The sequence below is a fragment of the Erythranthe guttata genome, chromosome 11 (assembly GCF_056151865.1).
Source record: "Erythranthe guttata isolate IM_541 chromosome 11, IM_541, whole genome shotgun sequence".
Lineage (NCBI taxonomy): Eukaryota > Viridiplantae > Streptophyta > Magnoliopsida > Lamiales > Phrymaceae > Erythranthe > Erythranthe guttata.
The window spans coordinates 16657041-16676743 of NC_142543.1; the positions used below are offsets into that span (position 1 = coordinate 16657041).

Here is a 19703-nt window from a genome sequence, read left to right on the forward strand (position 1 = left end):
TATTATTATTATTATTATTATTATTATTATTATTATTATTATTATTATTATTATCATTATTATTATTATTATTATTATTATTATTATTATTATTATTATTATCATTATCATTATTATTATTATTATTATTATTATTATTATTATTATTATTATTATTATTATTATTATTATTATTATTATTATTATTATTATTATTATTATTATTATTATTATTATTATTATTATTATTATTATTATTATTATTATTATTATTATTATTATTATTATTGTTGTTGTTGTTGTTTATATTCTTATATTATTATAATTATTATTATTTTATTATTTATTAGTATTATTATTACTATTACTATTATTATTATTATTACTAATTCTACGATGAATATTATTTTTAATAACAATAACAATATTATTATTATTATTATTGTTTATTATTATTATTATTATTATTATTATTATTATTATTATTATTATTATTATTATTATTATTATTATTATTATTATTATTATTATTATTATTATTATTATTATTATTATTATTATTATTTTATTTTTAGTAGTAGATAGAGAAATTGTGAGGAAAGAGAGTGTAGATATTAATGAGGAGAGAGGAGAGAGAGTGTGAATATTAATGAGGAGAGAGAAATGAGTTGTTGGAATAAAATATATAGGTTAGTAGTAGGTTTTAGTAGGTTTGAAAATTGAAAAAAATATGAATAGTGTATTTTCAATAGAAATTTGATAAGAAAAAATGGGAATTTCTGGATAAAATTGTGAAACAAACATGATCTCGGTTTTATGAATAGTATAAAACTGGAAAGTGGGTTTGGAAATGAAACCAAACATCCCCTAAGTGTTGTTGAATTTTGAGCTTGCGAATGCCTAAGAATTATCATTATAATTTCAAGTTCTGAAACGTGAAGTTGATCATTGATCTATGTGATGAGATGTAATAGTTGTGTTATTTGCTTATCGGTAGATTTTGCTTGAGGACAAGCAAAAGTTCAAGTTTGGGGGTGTGTTAAGTGTATATTTTTACACTTTATCGTATCTTTTTATTTGAGCTTTTGGTGTGTTTTAATGATAATTGGTGCTTAAAAAGTTGATTTATTGTATTTTAGGTACAAATTGGAGAATTGGAAAAGTATGGGGTCAAAACTGCAATTTTGGAGAAAATATGGGCAAAAAGTGAAACAAGCAGAATTCTGGAGAATCAAGGACCGCACGGCCGTGCGGATTTTAGGCATAAATCTCACACGGCCGTCCGGATGGGCGAAATAGCGCAGTGAAGGAATTTTAATTGCACAAGGAAACTGCCTTCTTCCCCAAGTTCTTCACCCTATATAAGACCAATCCAAGCACACAATTGAGAATCCCTATTTTTTTACGCAATTTCAAGAGCAACAAAGCAATAACGAAGACGAAGAATTCGAAGACTCTAAGCATAGATTTATCGTTTATGACTTATTTTATTTGCGTTTTTCCTTTGATCATGAGTAGCTAATTTTCTTATTTATAGGATTTTATTTGGAACCCTATGTGGGATTTATGAACCCAATTCTATGATTTTATGCAAGTTTTAATTCCGGATTATTTCTTCTACTTGTTTTATTAAGTGCATGAACTTGATCAACTTATGTGCTTTTATGTTATTGTTAATCGCATGAATCGGAAGATCGGGTTAATAATTAGAACTGTGGTAGAAGAGCCTTTGTGGTATTAACATAGGAATATAGTTAATCTCTTAGGTAGCCATTATTGAGATTTGTGCTTAATGCTGTGTTCTAGAATTAATTACATAGGAATATAGTAATTGAATCTAGAGTATTAGAATCGTAATACACGCGGAAGCGGGTTATGATTATTTTAGCATCTCAGGTTAATAATCCGGGTTAATTACTTGCATAATTGAAGGAATTGGGGGAATAATAATCACATAGGGGGAAGAATAAAATCCTAGGCTCGTTTACTCTGATAAATCTTCGTGTTTAATTTGCTTTCTTGCTTTGTCGTTTTAATTTGCCTTTGAATTTAATTTAGTTAATTCTCTCTAAAATTCGACTGTGTAGGGTGGACTTGATAATAATTGGTAGAATTTAGCGTCTAGGATTAGTAATTAAATATTCCCTGTGGGTTCGATATCCGGACTTTTAGTCCACTATATTACTTGTACGATACGTGCACTTGCGTGTAGGTTTTCGACCAACAATCGATACGAACATAAATTTAAGAAAACAAAAATTGGGAATTAAAGGTGTAAAAATACATCTTGAGAGAGAAGAAAAAGTGTCAAACTGAAGATCTTAGATATTATATTAAAGCATATGAACCCATGGTTTAATATTGTCGGATGTGTGTGATATTAATGTGTGTGTGCATGATAGACACATACGTGTACATCTTGGATAGCCAAACAAGAGCTTATTATTTAGTGATTTACAAAAGCTTATTGTCTGCAGAACTCGTTGAGGTGTTTTGCCGCTTGATAGACAAAGCAAATTACCAGGACAATGATGATTCTAATGATGATGGGCTTTTCCAGTTCGACCATCGTGACACCTAGCTAGTGAAATAGATTAGAACACCATCAAATAGTCATATATTCTCCGTCATTCCAATAAGGTTGGCTAGCGGTAGTAGGTGGAAGCACTAACAATATGATATAGCCAGCGCCACTTTACCGTGCAAGCACAATCCGATGTATGCACACAGAGATAGAATCACCACATCGAAGAAAAGCTTCACTAGTCAAGTTCAACCAACCCGGTTTCCTCCAGCGAGGACTCATCATCCATGCTGGTTTTTTTCAGCGAAATTTTTTATCAGAGTTTTTATAATACTCATTGACTGCTATAGCAAATAAAATGCTTGGGTAGAAGACGCCTTTTGTCACTGCCACGACATATGGGGCCATGCACTTGTAGCCGACTTGTTTCCTACTATGAGTGCTATAGCATTGTTGATGGCATTTGATATCACCACTAGAATGATCGACGAAGTTATTATCGTTACTAAAACGAGGTAGAGGCACCGTTGTATCATCGTCCTTCGAAACCCTCGGAAATCCAACTAAGCGATCCAACAATGACTGAATAATGTACACAGTTATTAGTAATTATTGTTCATATTACGAACATTGAATTGCAGTAGACATATGCGGTTTCAATGTGTATATTAGGTCACAACACATACGAAAACATGTTGTGATTAAGAAGAGATTTAATTGAAGTGTAGAAGGAAGATGGAATCCTGAATTTTTTCTTTTATTTAATGATTATTATTCATTCTCATTTTGTAGTAATTAGTAATCAAATCAACAATAAGATTTTTTGGATAAAATATGCCTGTGAGTAATTGGGTACTTAGATTGAAAAATCATTAGTTATCCAATTCTTAGGAGTTTATTAGGAGTAATGAGGTGTCTGAAATGTCTAAGTCCACTTCCCAAAACCTAATGAATAAAATTTCCTGCGCATAATGAAAGTTGTGGTCGCCCCAAAATGGAGGTGCCGCCTCCTTCCGAGGAGGTTCAACACATGAACCACCACAACCTGGTGGTTCATAACAATAGAAGATATAATTGAGTTTTAACCAACACTCATCTCGAGTAAAATAAAGTTTTGTAGGAAAAAAATGACCCTTTTATTATTGGGAAAATATGAAATTAAAGGCCTAAAGACTAGGTTTTATTCTTGAATTTATTAATTCAAGTATTATTGCTAAATACTTTTTTTTTTCCAACATTCTTTAATGATCCGATTATCCAACTTCTTTGAGGTCATGTTATAATTCACTTTTACACTTCTCATCTTATTATTTTTTTATACTCACTAAGTCTTCTACGACTTATCTCTCAACTTTTTTCTATCAATTCTAAGATGTAGGTGCATGTTTGAACGGATCAGTGGATTACCTGTCCAAGTAGCTACTTGAATAATAATGAAATATAGTGGTTATGTATCGTGATATCATTAGCTAGAAGCTAATGTATAACAATTTGGAACCCTTGTATGTTACCTTGCTGGACTCGAGGATTGTTAATGAACAAATGTTATGTATTTTGTGAATTATATAACAATTTGTGAACATTGTATGTTACCTTGTCGGTATCACAATTTGACTAAAACTGATTATTTACTTGTATTTGATTAAATTTTATATTGGTTATAATTTTATTTAAAAAATACAACACATAATTTTATTCACTTTGAATGTAGCTGATTTTGGTAATTGTTTTTGGTAAATGTAACAAATTAAAATTGACTCAAATTCTAAATATGTTTGATACAAAGTGATCTGAAATCATTTTTCAAAATAGATATTGTTTGAACATTTGAGCTATTAATCTCATTTTTTATTAAAATATTGAAATAGATTTTCATGTTATAATTGAAAAATAAATTATGAAACCGTAATCTATGTTGCGTGTAGATAAACATAGTATATTTAATTATTTAAATTCAATATGTGATGAATGAGACATTAATGCACAATGTGAACTACTTCAAATGAGCTAGAGACTGTGAAGGCATTGCCTAAGTGCCATTGGGGTGGGGATGGTAGGATTAGGTCAAGGGTTCAAGTCCTCTGTAGGGTTGAAGGAGCCCTCAGGTGGGTTGTAGGCCATGTTATAAGACCAAGTTTATAAATAATTCACTTTAAATAGTGCAAGATGGTTAATTAGGGTATCACCCCAGGTGGAACGAAGTGTGATGAAATCCATGTCAAGTGTGCATTTATTGCGAAACCCACATACGCACCATTGGTGTGTGCCAGTTACCTTGATCTTGGGGAAGGCTTGGTTTGGACTTGGGATGTTTTAATTCGAACTATTTACTTACTACCTAATCAGGATGTGACATGTGTCCGGGATGAAATCACTACCCCGTAGGCATATGTGTATGCTCATTTTCATGTCAACTAGCGTGTCGTAAAAATGACGGTTGCATGGTTGAGTCCACCATTGGGCAAAGGGTGGACAGCCCACCCTCGATTTATAATATTTCTCATATATTATATATATATACTTATTTAACTCACCCGTTTTTTCTTAATTACCCATCCTAAATATAAGTTAATGCGGAAAAAAGAAAAAAAAAAAAATACATTTTCAGTTTATGTCACAAAAAAGTCTTAAAAAAAATTCAGAGGCGCTGCCCCTGAACCTCTGAAAATTTAAGCCCACCCTATAACAAATTTCTGAACTCGCCACTGAGCACAATCCCTGCAAACTATAAATAGAGTCTCATTTTCCAACAAAATTCACTCACAAATCTAAAGCATTTATTTCATTGCATATTTATGCATTCGAAATCCTTATTCATGTCTTTGTGAAAAGTTCTAATACCTTTTCGTTTGTTGTATCCTAAAATTGTTGTGATACTTTTGACGAATTAAAATAGTCATTGTATCTTGTTGCAGTTGCCATTAACAAGAGTACTTGTTTGCCGGACCAATTTATCTTAAGGAGAAAAATTCTTGCCTCGACTATTTTTCAATTCTTTTGTCGAATTTCTGTTCATATTGTCAGTTTGAAATGCACACCCAAATGACAAATATTGCTTAGAATATCCCTTGAAATACAATTAAAAGAATAAAAGAAAAATGGGTTTTTATGGATAAGTCTCTTACCAATCATCTTTATTAATTCTCGATTCAGGGGCTATATCTCTTTCGCAATAAGCACATTCCTATAATCTTATTAATAAAAGTAAGGTTGCTCCTGTTAAACCCTAGGAATTTTTTTCTGCTCATTTGATAGTTATAAATTATTATTGTCATTTATTTTATTGTTTTATTTTAATTAATATAATCATGTTAAATAAATCCATTAAGTATCCAGACTTTTTTGCTCCAAATCTACGTATGTTTTTCCAGTAAAATTGTCATTTCAATTAATATTAATTTTATTGGAAAATTATTTAATTGTTTAGAAAAACATTTGATTTTTATTTTATTAATAAAAATAAGGTTGATCCTGATAAACTTTTGTGATTTAATGGCATCATTGATTTATAGTAAATTTGTTGGGGGCTGTTATGAGTGATAAAGAAGAAGATTCGTCAAAGTTCTACCTTAACTGAGATAATATAAATATGCAACCATATGACATAAAAAAATATAAAGTTAAATGAATAAATATGGCTTATGGATGGGGGATTAGCATCAATACATATAACAAAACATAAAAATGAATTGATACTTCAATTTTGTTGTTTAAATTGAACTTTACTTTTGTATTAATTTTACTGTAATCCTGTGCATCGCACGGGCTAAAAATCTAGTATGTATTATAAATAAAGACAAAATTAATGTATATGACAAAATTACCCCAAAACCTTGAAATTCAATTCCTAATTCGAACCATCAATTTTGACCACAAAACTCCAATTTTGTCATTTTCTTTTTTAATGTTTTTAATTTTCTTTTTTGCCGCCGGTTTCTGGCATTGGCTTTTTTTTTTTCCTAAAATTTTTATCTATTTTTCTTTTCGCCTGCAGCTGAAAATTGACCGTAATTGTACTTTTATTGACAGTACGATTACTGTAAACACAATAATATTATTGTCAACCACATCAATATTATTATTTTTTGCCTTTTTTATTTTGTTTAATTTGCTGACCAGTCAATTTAATAATATTACTGTCGTTGACGGTAAAATTACTGTAAACACAATAATATTACTGTCAACCACATAAATATTAATCTTTTTTGGCGTTTTTATTTCGTTTAAATTCAACATAATAATCTTCTTACACGCCCACCCTAATGGTGTTAAATTCAACATAATCTTCCAGATTCCATGAAATGTTCTCTAGTTTGTACTCGTTTTATGCAAAAAATAAAGTTTCTGATGCACCACAATCTTATATATACAAGCCAAAAAATATATCTTATGATCATATTGCTTCAAAATGTGGAGCTCGAATGGGACAAAATGGGTACAAAACTAGGAATATTCCGTATAATCTAGAAGATTCCACTAAATTTAACACTGCAATGGTGTACATATAAGAAAATTCATAGATGAGGGGTGATTGTAATCACCAAAATATAAAGAAGTTTTTCGTAACTAATTACCTCACGGTGGCCGTAATTCACCCAAAATTAAAAGAATGAAAAAAAATTAACCCTAAGCCCAAAAAAAAAAATGTAGATGACCGTTGAGACCCAGCTGTATTCTCCGACAACCTCAGATATCGTGTCGTCTCTTTGGCACATTCGGCCCTCTCCCAAAACACACACACACACACACACACATTAATCCAAACAGCTGAAGAAAACAGTACTTAGCAGTAAATAAGCCCATAACGGCTACCAACAAAGTGCTTTTCTTCACTCGAGGCACAAAAACAAAAACTAGGGGTAGTACTGTATAAATCTAGACATTCACGTCAGTTTAGATTTATTTTTCTTCTTTTCGTTTTCTCTCTCTCACACGTTCTCTCTCTCCATCTTTCTCTCACACGTTTTTTCTCTATATCCCTTTCTCTCTCGTTCTTTGCTCTCGTCTCTCTATATTTCTCTTGTTCTTCAGTAGTTACACGAAGACAACCGCCGGCGGTGATGGAGGGAGCAGGGGGCGGTGGATCGAGAGAGTATGGTGAAAACGGTGGCGGCGGGAGGAGGCAGCGGCGACGTCGGGTGGAGGCGGGGGTGACGCCGGCGGCGGCGTCGGGTGGAGGTGGGGGCGACGGCGGCGTCGGGTGGAGGCGGCGGCGGCATCAGGTGGAGACGGCGGCGTCGTCGGGTGGAGGTGGCAGCGGCGGGTGGAGGCGTGGTGGGGGTTGTGATTATTGTTGAGATGTTATGGAAAGTATATTTTTGACTAATAAATTGGATTTGATTTCCTTGTGTTTTGATAGATTTTTGCTTGATTTGGGTTCAAATGCAAGATCTAGGTTTTTCCAAAGTTGGTAGGTGACTATTCGCGGCGGCTGCGAGCGTGGGTTGCTAGGGTTGGCGGCGGCTGAGTTCGCTGCTAGGGTTTGCGACGGCTTGGTGGCTAGGGTTTCGTAGTAAAGTATAGTATACCGTAGTATATTATACTACACCGTAGTATACCATAGTACTTCCTACACTATAGTATACTGCAGTACATTGTAATATACCATAGTATACTATAGAAAAATTGAAAAATATGTAAATTGAAATTAAAAAAAAAAAACACGTTTTTTTTACTGGAACTCTCAATATTAAGTAAAAAAAAGGATAAAAATAAAGAAATTTTTATAATAGTGTGTAAAATGTTAAAATGAATAAAGAAAAAAAGGAAGACAAATCGATATTCTGAAGGAAAAAAATATTAGATGGAAATATGAAAATATTAAAAGCATAAAATATTAAATGATAAATGCAGTTTGGAATTTACTTAATGAATATTTCGAATTTGTGAGTGGAGGGGCATTTTTTGAATGAATTTTATAAAGGATGTGAAGCAAATGTTTAGTTAGACTTGTCATTTAGTTCAAATAAGGTTTGTCACCAAGGACCTATATCCTAAGACCCCTAATTTTATTGCAATCCCGTGCATCGCACGAACAAAAAATCTAGCATGTATTATAAATAAAGACAAAATTAATGTATGCGACAAATTACCCCAAATCATTTAAATTCAATTCCTAATTCTAACCACAATTTAACTTCAATTTCATCAATTTTAACAACAAAAACCCAATTTTGTCCTTTTCTTTTTAATTTTTTATTTTCTTTTTTGCCGCCGGTTTCGGCGTTGACTTTTTTTTTTTCCTAAAATTTTTATCTATTTTTTGCTCGCCCGCCGCTGAAGGTTGACCATAATTATACTATTGATGACAGTACAACTACGTAATTTTACTGTTGTTGACATTACAATTACTGTAACCACAATAATATTATTGTCAACCACATCAATATTTATTATTTTTTTTTTACCTTTTTTATTTTGTTTGATTTGCTGACGAGTCAATGTAATAATATTACTGTCGTTGACGGTAAAATTACTGTAAACATAATAATATTACTATCAACCACATAACTATTAATTTTTTTTGGCGTTTTTATTTTGTTTAAATTCAACATAATCTTCTTACACGTCCACCCTAATGGTGTTAAATTCAACATAATCTTCCAGATCCCATGAAATGTTCTCTAGTTTGTACTCGTTTTGTACAAAAAATAAAGTTTCTGATGCACCACAATCTGATATATATAAGCCAATAAACACATCTTATAATCATCTTCCTTCAAAATGTGGAGCTCGAATGGGATAAAACGGGCACAAACTTGATAATACTCCATATAATCTAGAAAATTCCACTAAATTTAACACCTCAATGATGGAAATATAAGAAGATTCATAGTTGATGGCTGATTGTAATTACCCAAACATAAATGATGATTTTTTTTCGTAATTTAACCTTAGCTCAAGGTAACAGTAATTTATCCAAAATTAAAAGAATAAATTAACCCTAACCCAAAAAAAAACGTAGATGACCGTTGAGACCCAGCTGGATTCTCCGACAACCTCAGATATCGTGTCATCACATTGGCACATTCGGCAGTGTCTTCTTACCCTCTCCCAAAACAACAGTACTTAGCAGTAAATAAGCCCATAACGGCTACCAACAAAGTGCTTTTCTTCACTCGAGGCACAAAAAAACTAGGGGTAGTCCTGCAAAAAAAATAAAAAAATATTAAAAAAAGAAACAGAGAACAAGACAGAATTGAAGATGATTTTGTAGCCGTTGGATCAATTCTGACAACAACTTTTTGTGATTGACGCCTCAACCATTTTTCCCTCCCCCCTCTTAAATAAATAAATAAATACCCTTTTTCACTACTTCTTTTCTTTCTTGACCAATTTGCTTTCTTTAGCCTCTTATTACAAACAAGGGTTTTCTTTACTGCATTTTCTTGAACACTCTGATGAAGAAGATAACAATGGCGGCAATGGTGCTTTTTCTTTTTCTGGTTTTGGCATTTTCTTCTGCTTCTGCTGATGACGAAGGTAACTTTGTTTTTTAATTAATTTATTTATTTAAGGAGGATGTTGATAATTACTTACCTGCCCTCTTTTGTTTTTGGGTTATTTGTAATGGTGGGTTTTGTTGTAAGTTGTTACTTGTAAGTTTGTGGTTGTGTTCATATAGCTTATTTTAAGCACATTCTTGATTTGCTATTGCTTTTTTTTTTTTTTTTTTTTAATTAATTAATTTAAGGAAGATATTAATAAATGCTTACTGCCCCCTTTTGTTTTTGGGTTATTTGTAATGGTGGGTTTTGTTGTAAGTTTGTGGTTGTTTTTGTATGGCTTGTTTTAAAGCACATTCTTGATTTGCTATATTTTTATGTTGTTTGCCAAGAAGTAAGAACCAGAGGGGTTTTTAATTTAATTTTATTTTTGCATTAATTCACATTGACTAATTCAGATTTCAGACATGTATTTACTTACTTGTTAGGATTTTATTACCTGGTAAATGTTGTCTCAAGAATTAAAAAAAATATGGCAAAAAAAAAAAAAAAGAATTGATTTTTTTTTATGAACATGAAGATGATTTTTTTTTTTGTTTTTATTTTTATTTTTATTTTTCATCTTTGTCCTTATCAGTGTTGGCATATTATTGTAAGAGAATATTAGCAATGTGATTGATGGCTGTATGAGTGTATGAGGGGTCCAATTTTTTCAGACCATTTCTGAATTTAAGTGCTCAAATGAAGCCAATATTCAATTATCATTGTTATTGTCCTTTTTATTTTAATTCTTTCTTCTTATAGTTTTCCTCAAACATTTGATTTCTTTGGCGAGGTATAAAAGATAAAACAACCCGACTAATCAGGGCCCGTTTGGCGAAACTTATTTTAAACAGCTGATAAGCTCCTACGTAACATCTTATTTTTTGAATTAATTTTTAAAGTGTTTGGATAATGAGTTTATTTATTATTTTGACTCATTATAAAATCTATAATATAAAGGTGGGTAAAAGTACTAGTTAAAAAAAGCTTATTTGATCTCCAACAACTTACTTTTAAAAAATTTAAGATCTTTTAAAAAAAATTACCAAACACTTTAGAAGAAATTATAAGCTTTTAAACAACTTATAAGCTTAGCCAAACACCCTCTAACAACAAATATGAATACAGTATGTGATTTCCAGCTCATTGATTTTTGTCCTGTCTCTGCTGAATCATGTCATGTGTGTGTGTGTGTGTCCAAATATTGCAACAAGAAAGTATTATTGGTCTTTTCTTGATCTCTTCTTGGACCAAATAACTTGTGCATGTTACTTATTCAAAAACCTGTAAATGTAAATGTAATCCTCTGCTAATCAATAATATTTCTGTAATGTATGTATACAAATAAAAGTAAAATCATTCCAATCAATCTTCATGCAATATTTCTAATTTAAAAGTACTTGCAAGTCGATATAATGAAAAGAGTACTAAAAAACGCAATAAAACAAAACTCTATTTCTATTTTTTTTACAGAAGCATTCATCGGAGTGAACATAGGTACGGATCTCTCCGACATGCCCCACCCGACCCAAGTGGTCGCCCTCCTCAAAGCCCAACAAATCCGCCACGTCAGACTCTACAACGCCGACCGAGGCATGCTCCTCGCCCTAGCCAACACCGGAATCCGCGTCGCTATCTCAATCCCCAATGACCAAATCCTCGGCATCGGCCAGTCGAACTCCACCGCCGCCAATTGGGTCTCCCAAAACGTCGCCGCTCACTACCCCGCCACCAACATCACAACAATATGCGTCGGTTCTGAGGTCCCCACCTCCCTACCCAATGTGGGCCCGGTCCTAGTCGCCGCCCTCAAGTACATCCAATCCGCCCTCGTGGCGTCGAATCTCGACCGTCGGATCAAAGTCTCCACCCCTCTACCCTCCCTCATGATCCTCGACTCTTTCCCTCCTTCCCAAGCCTTCTTTAACCGTACGTGGAATCCCGTTTTAATCCCGTTGCTAAAATTCCTCCAATCCACGAACTCCTACTTAATGCTGAACGTGTACCCTTACTACGACTACATGAAATCTAACGGGGTCATTCCGTTAGACTACGCACTCTTCAAGCCCTTACTAGCAAATAAAGAAGCAGTCGACGCGAACACCCTCCTCCACTACACGAACGTGTTCGACGCGTTGATCGACGCCGCCTACTTCGCGATGGCGGATCTAAACATCACCAACGTACCCGTTTTAGTGACGGAATCCGGTTGGCCTTCGAAGGGCGATTCGAATGAACCCGACGCTAATATGGACAACGCGAATACTTACAACAGCAATTTGATCAGGCACGTTTTAAACAAGACGGGCACACCAAAACATCCTGGTATTTCTGTCAGTACTTACATTTACGAGCTGTACAACGAGGATGCGAAGGCGGGCCCGCTTTCGGAGAAGAATTGGGGGTTGTTCGACAAGAATGGGGTTCCGACGTACATTTTGAGGCTGACTGGATCGGGGTCGGTTTTGGCTAACGACACCACGAATCAGACTTTCTGCACTGCTAAAGAAGGGGCAGACGAGAAAATGGTGCAGGCGGCTTTGGATTGGGCTTGTGGGCCCGGGAAAGTGGATTGTTCGTCTTTGTTGCAAGGGCAGGCTTGTTACGAGCCCGACACTGTTGTGGCGCATGCGACTTACGCTTTCGATGCTTATTATCATCAGATGGGGAAGACACCTGGCAGCTGCGATTTTAATGGGGTTGCTACTATTACTACCACGAATCCGAGTAAGTATTTTTGATTTTTTTTTTTTTTTGAAATTTTGTTTAGTCGTTTGCAATTTTGAATGGCGTATTTAGGAGTTAATAATGGGCATATCTAATGTGATTTTTCGGTTGTGATTTCATTGCAGGTCATGGTTCGTGCTTATTTCTTGGAAGGTACATTTTCATTTATCTACTCTCTCAATTTATAAGCACTTTATATTTGGAAATTTACACGGTTCACGACACGCACACGCACACGCACACGCACACGCACACGCACACGCACACGCACACGCACACGCACACGCACACGCGCACGCGCACACACACACACACACACACACACACACACACACACACACACACACACATAGATTTAGCTGTGGAAATTGGAATGGAATTTCTGATTTCCGTTGATTTTGATCGGAATATTTCTGATACGTAACCATATTTCTGACTTCCGATTTTTTTCGAATTTTTTGGAACGGAATTGGGATACATATTAGATTTCGACTCCTTATCCGATTTTAATTTTCAAAAATATTTCCAAAATTTCAAAAAACAAATTCAATATTATTACGTATTTTACATTAAAGGTGGCCAAAAAATAGGAAAAAATCGAATTCCGTCGATTTTTACGATTCAATAATCTTCGATATTTTTTATTCCTATTTCCGAATTTTCTGAAATTAAATTTTGCACATCCCAAAAGAAATTGATTTTTTTACGAAAGTGTGAATTTCTAATCCGATTCGTCCGATTTCCACCCCTACTACACATTCATTTACTAACATATTGTTACGGTGCTGCAGTGATAGGAACGGTACCTTTCTGAACAGCACAATTCCAGCTACGGATTCGAATAGCTCGAGCTCGACTTCTAAGTTCGTCCTATACAAGAATGCATTTTTCGGAGCAAATATTGCGATTATTTTACTATGGATTGCGGTTCTTTTGTAACATTGCTAAGTTCGGAACTAGCTCGATTAAGACAACCTTAAAAAAAAGTTTTGGCAAAAAAAATTTATGTGTCCTTTAATTCTCTTCTTTGTCTCGTGCCGACTTTTCGGAAGAAAGAAGGTTTTATTAGAGGGTTCTTTAGAAGGAAGTTAGGGCATGTACAGAGAACAAAATGTGTAAGAAGATTCTTTTGCAAGTGGGTGAACATTGAAACGTAATTTTTGAATTCTGCCGATTCCAATTGAAGATTTCCGATTTTGGAATAACATTCTTTTCATTTGGAATTCGAAAGTTTTGATTTTTGAATTTTATGATTTGTTTTGGAATGGAATTTGAATACGTACTAAATTCCGTTTCCGATCTGATCTTAGTTTTGCCAAAACACTTCCTAAAATTACACTATGGTCTATGAATATCAATATTAAAAGGTGTTTTAATTTATAGGTGACTGCAGCAAAAATTAAAATTCCGAATCTTGCATTTATGATTCTGAAACAAATTATTTCTTTCCAATTTCCGGAATTTTGATTTCCAAAATTTCCTATTCTTTTTGGAACAAAATGGATTTAGTGAAGACATCAAAAAAAATCTGATTTTTTATTTTTTTTCTCATAAAATGTTAAATTCAGATCGGGAAATTTACAGTTTTCGTCCCTCAAGTTTGTAATGATTTCACATTTGGTTCCCCATGTTCACAAAAAATACATTTGGTCCCTCATGTTTCAATAATTTGACACTTTTAGTAATTCTGTCAATTCACCATTAGTCCGTCAGTTACGGTAGTGATGGGCACACATTTAATTCTGTTAGTTTTAACGAAAAATTGACTGAAATAACTAAAAATGTTGATTTTTTGAAACACGAGGGACCAAATGTGTATTTCGTGAACATGAGGAACCAAATGTGAAATCAGTGCAAACTTAAAGGATGAAAATTGTATGTTTCCCGATTCCGATCCATCCAATTGCTAAACCTACCAACTCGATTTGTTGAAGTAAATGCATAGTCCTATTTTTTTTTTTTTTTTTTTTTCTCAACAGGTAATCAATTTAGATATGAGCCCATCTACTTTTGCATTTATAGAACTAATAATGTTCATATGGCCCCTACTTATCAGTCAAGTAAATATTAACATTAATAGTTCTGTAAATGCAGTCAAGTAAATATTATTTAACTATTGTTCAATTATATCAATCAATAATACTAGTCGATCAAGGTTAGTCGACTACATCAATCGATCATGGAGCGGGAGTTTAGTTCAAATAAAAATACAGGGATATTATAGGGCAACATTCATAAACACTAAAAAATGTTATTTCAGATATATATATTTTATAGAGCTAATTGCATAGAAACACTTGTGTAATTTCAATTGACTAAAAAGATCCTTGTGTTAAAAAAATTAGCGAAGACCTCCCTATATTTTACTTTGCAAAGCACACTGCCCCTTACATTTAAATTAGGTGTTGACTTACATGAAATGACGAAACCACCCTTAATTAGAACAAACCAAATACCCCACACTACAACACAAAAAATCGGCAAAAAAAAGGAAAGTTTGAAAAACTTCACTTTGGGGGCGGCAGTGGAGTTGAAGGTGACCGACCACCTCAACTGTCATCAAGAACAAAGAACAAAGTGAAGATGGCTCTTGTTAGTTTTGAGACGAATTTTCTGGTTGTTAAATTTCATTTGGCCTCTTTTGTATTGTAGGAAAAATAGAAAAAGATAAAATTAAAGCAAAAGAAAAACTGTGGGGTCTCACGGAGGCATTCAATATTAATTATTATTAAATAATTTTAATTAAATTATTAACAAATGCAATATAAAAAACTTTTAAAATATATATATATATATATATATATATATATATATATATATATATATATATATATATATATATATATATATATATATATATATATATATATATATAATCACGGTTCAATACTTCAAAATATCTATTATTAATTACTACTAGCATTTTTCCCCGTGCGATGCACGGGATAGCATTTCAAATGAAAATGATGATTAATTTAATAAATGATAATTACAATTATAGTAAAATTTATTAGTGATATCGATAACAACGTCAACATTTATACGGATTTAATAATACAAACTCATTAAAAAGATTATAAAAACTTAATTGTCAATCATTAAATAAATGAAGCATATTTTTTTAGTAGAAAAGTAGGCTAGAAAATAATAATAATAATTAAAAAAAATATAGATGTAGTGAATTATGATTGTGCTAGCCGAGATTTGATGTTAAAATAATTAGAAAAAATAGCTGCAAAATAGGAGATAAAAAAATATATTTAGACATAAATTAATTTATTTTTACAAATATGCCATTAGGGTTTCTTAGGTTACCCTAGCGTTTCTTTCTTTATGAGAATGATGATTAGTTTAATACATGATAATTACAATTATAATAAAATTTATTAGTGATATCGATAACAACGTCAACATTTATACGGATTTAATAATACAAACTCATTAAAAAAATTATAAAAACTTAATTGTCAATCATTAAATAAATGAAGTATATTTTTTATTAGAAAAATAGGCTGGAAAATAATAATAATAATAATAATAATAATAATAATAATAATAATAATAATAATAATAATAATAATAATAATAATAATAATAATAATAATAATAATAATAATAATAATAATAATAATAATAATAATAATTAAAAAAAATATAGATGTAGTGAATTACGATTGTGCTAGCCGAGATTTGATGTTAAAATAATTAGAAAAAAATAGCTGCAAAATAAGAGATAAAAAATATATTTAGACATAAATTAATTCATTTTTACAAATATGACATTAGGGTTTCTTAGGTTACCCTAGCGTTTCTTTCTTTTATATATAAGATATCAATATAATCTCCAATATTGAAAAATATAAAGTATTGAATCAATGCAATATATAAACAAACGTTGACTTAATACAAATTCACTTATGTTATTAAAATCGATAGTGTGAAAAAATCGAATGAAAAATAAAATAAGATGTTTATTAAAAAAAAAGGTTATAACTCATTTCAATTAATTTAAATTGATTAACCTCAATTGTTGACAAGAACTTATTAAAATTATTGATTATTTTATCATAAGATAATTATTTAAAAATATAGATGATGTTTATTTTAACAAAAATAGATTATATCTCATTATAATTAATTTTTTACCTTAAAAATAAAACCATATATGACGAGTATAATCAAAATATTATGATGTGATTTCTCTTTTAATAATTGGTTTAATTTGTAAAAATCGTAGGTCATATGATTTAATCGTTTTTCTTACATTTACATTTTATTCAAATATTAGAATCGAATCGTAAGATTTAAATGACTTAAGCTCAAGTCCTTTCAATTTCTTTTATTTTTTTATTATATTATATTTGTTTATAATTTAATTAAAATTATTTAATAATAATGAATACCCATAACAATAATGAATACCTATAAAAATATTAGTTTCACTTATAAATACCCATAATTCAATTTTCACAACTTTCTTTTTATTTAGTTTATGTCTCAAAGTCTTAATCGTTTCATTTTTTTTTTGAAATTGTTTAGTGTTTAAATTCAATTATTTTTTTCATTTTGAATTTAAAGTTAATCTTATGTTTTTTCAAGTTTCAATATAAGTTTTTTTTTTCTTTCTTGTATAAAGAAAAAAAAATTTGGAAAACCGGGTGGACCCGGATCCGGACCCACCTCCCCGCGGGTCGGTTTCGGGTCCCCTAAACGTCGGACCTAGACCCGCCCCGCCCCGTGGCCATAATAGAATATATATATATATATATATATATATATATATATATATATATATATATTGGTGTTAGAAAAAGTAAATAAAAAAGTTTCTTATTTTTTTGGAAGAAGCAACAAATGTTGGCAACTTGTCTTTGGTTTTGTTTATGCCCAAACTTTCCACATTTTCCCACATTTTTATGCTGCCAGCAAACTAATTTTCAATTAATTGAATTGTCTTCATGAGAACAAAAAAAAAAAGAGCGAATTTTATTCTCTTTGAAATAAAAAAACCCACCATCTTGGAAATTGTTTCTATCTACTATTGGTTATTTTTCTACTTTATAAGGGTTTAATTCTACTTTGCACATTTGAAATATAATATTTTGGCACTTTGCACCCTCGAAATACGTAATAGCATTTTGTATCCTCGAAACACAAAAAAATCATTCACAATGCGGCCTGAATTGACATTTTTCAAACTTAATGAGGACAATTTTATGTTTCAAAAATATAATTGTTAAATACTCCCTCTGTCCCATATTATATGTCTTTTTAGAGAGTTTTTCTTGTCCCAAATTATTTGTCATTTTAGATTTTCAATGCATCATTAATTGCATTATTTTCAATTTTACCCTTTATCACTCCTAATCAGTTAGTTGTAAAACAATTAATGTCAATGATATATTAGTATTTTCCTATGCTTTTTACTATAATCTATACACATTTATTGATTTTCTTAATATGTGTGCAACAACCCAAAACGTCATTTAAATTGGGACGGAGGGAGTACATTAATGAAATGTATTTTTGCGCTACGTAGTTTCAAAAGGATTGATGAACATAAATTTTTTGATTCAACATGTGCATCCTAAAAAAATATCACTATAGATATTAAATTACCTTCATGAATCTAAAAATTCGTTCGGGGTGCATTGTACATGATTATTGTGTTTTGATGTTGTAAAATGATATTACTGTTTATTAGGGTGTAAACTGTAAAGTACGAAAATGATATATTTTAAAGGTGCAAATTGAGATTAAGTCATTCTTTAAGTTTCTTGAAAAAAATAAAGTGGTAGGGAATAGGGATATATATTATTGCAAGGATGAGGAATATACTTGGGATTTCTCGAGAAAAAGTAGAGATGATAAGTTGATAGATTGCTTTCCTTTTAGCATCTCCCTTTGTTTTTTGGGCCTTAGCTAGACATGACCACGGTTACGATTAAAACTGGAATCGAATCTCGGTTAATAATTTTTAATCGGAACCAAACCGCTTTGACCAAATTTAGAACCGAAATTGGAACTGAAAAAATCAGTTCGGTTTCCGTTCCCTATTTTTGTAACAGCTAACCGCCAGTTAGAACCGCGATTAGAATCGGTCTAAAAATATTAGATGTATTTGTGCATACAGTTAGTATAAAATTATTGAGAAATGTAACTAGACCGACATTTAATGATAAGTTTGTGCATGCTAGATGCATTTGTCATGTTTTAAACTTATGTGTTCAAGATGGATGAAAAATACTTGCAAATCAACTTGCACCAATTCGAATAATGATAAGGTTTTTATGGAAAAATTCCTCGGCTAAAAAACAAATGGTGTCTGTTTTGTAAAAAGAATGGGAGACATCCGATTTTTTTTTAAAAGATGCTACAATCGGTTAGAATTCGACTTTTGAATTGTTACTACAACTTTATGATTACGAATAATTGTTATGCGCTTTTTTTTTAATGATATTAGTTATTCTTCTTTCACACTGTTGCTAGCCAAATGTTTATTATCCGACTCCTCATTTAGTACTTTTGCATTTTGTTAATATTGCTAGTGCATTTAAGGATTCCTCAGATATTTTTGAATTACATAATCCAATTATAGCTATACAAGAAAAGTGGGAGAAATATTATTTCAAGATTCTCAAACTTTATTTAATAGCCCTCATTTTGATCCTAAATGTAAAATTGAATTTGTTGAAACATTATTGAGTATGTATTAGGAGCAGTAAGACCGAATGTAGATCATGTTGAGAACAATGTCACTTTGGTTTCGAATACCCTTCGAAGGGGTAAGCTTGCTTTAGTTAAATTATATGATGAATACAATTTAAAATACGGAAGTACACTTTCGGATAGATCTACTTCTTCTTCGAGTTCTAGTTATTCGAACTTTTCCTTGGCACAACGTTTATTAATGGAGCATACAAAACGCCCAAGAACTTCCAACTCAAGTTCCACTCCGGAACTTGAGATGTACTTAACATGTTCTT

The 19703-nt window shown here is 31.6% G+C and overlaps 1 protein-coding gene across 1 annotated transcript; it reads left to right on the forward strand.

Annotated features, from left to right (window-relative positions):
• The first annotated feature begins 9573 nt into the window (after positions 1–9573).
• Positions 9574–13935, forward strand: LOC105958927 (glucan endo-1,3-beta-glucosidase 2). The gene is made up of 4 exons (XM_012982930.2): positions 9574–9985; positions 11464–12717; positions 12843–12870; positions 13509–13935. The coding sequence occupies exons 1-4, from the start codon at positions 9904–9906 to the stop codon at positions 13654–13656; spliced, it is 1512 nt and encodes a 503-aa protein (XP_012838384.1). The 5' UTR covers positions 9574–9903; the 3' UTR covers positions 13657–13935.
• The last annotated feature ends 5768 nt before the right edge of the window (positions 13936–19703 follow it).

Bases quoted from the DNA above. Each gene is read 5' to 3' on its own strand.
- LOC105958927 (XM_012982930.2), top strand. From the start codon at position 9,904: ATGAAGAAGATAACAATGGCGGCAATGGTGCTTTTTCTTTTTCTGGTT. The intron at 12,718-12,842 runs GTAAGTATTTTT...ATTTCATTGCAG, and splicing joins TATTACTACCACGAATCCGA to GTCATGGTTCGTGCTTATTT. The intron at 12,871-13,508 runs GTACATTTTCAT...ACGGTGCTGCAG, and splicing joins TCGTGCTTATTTCTTGGAAG to TGATAGGAACGGTACCTTTC.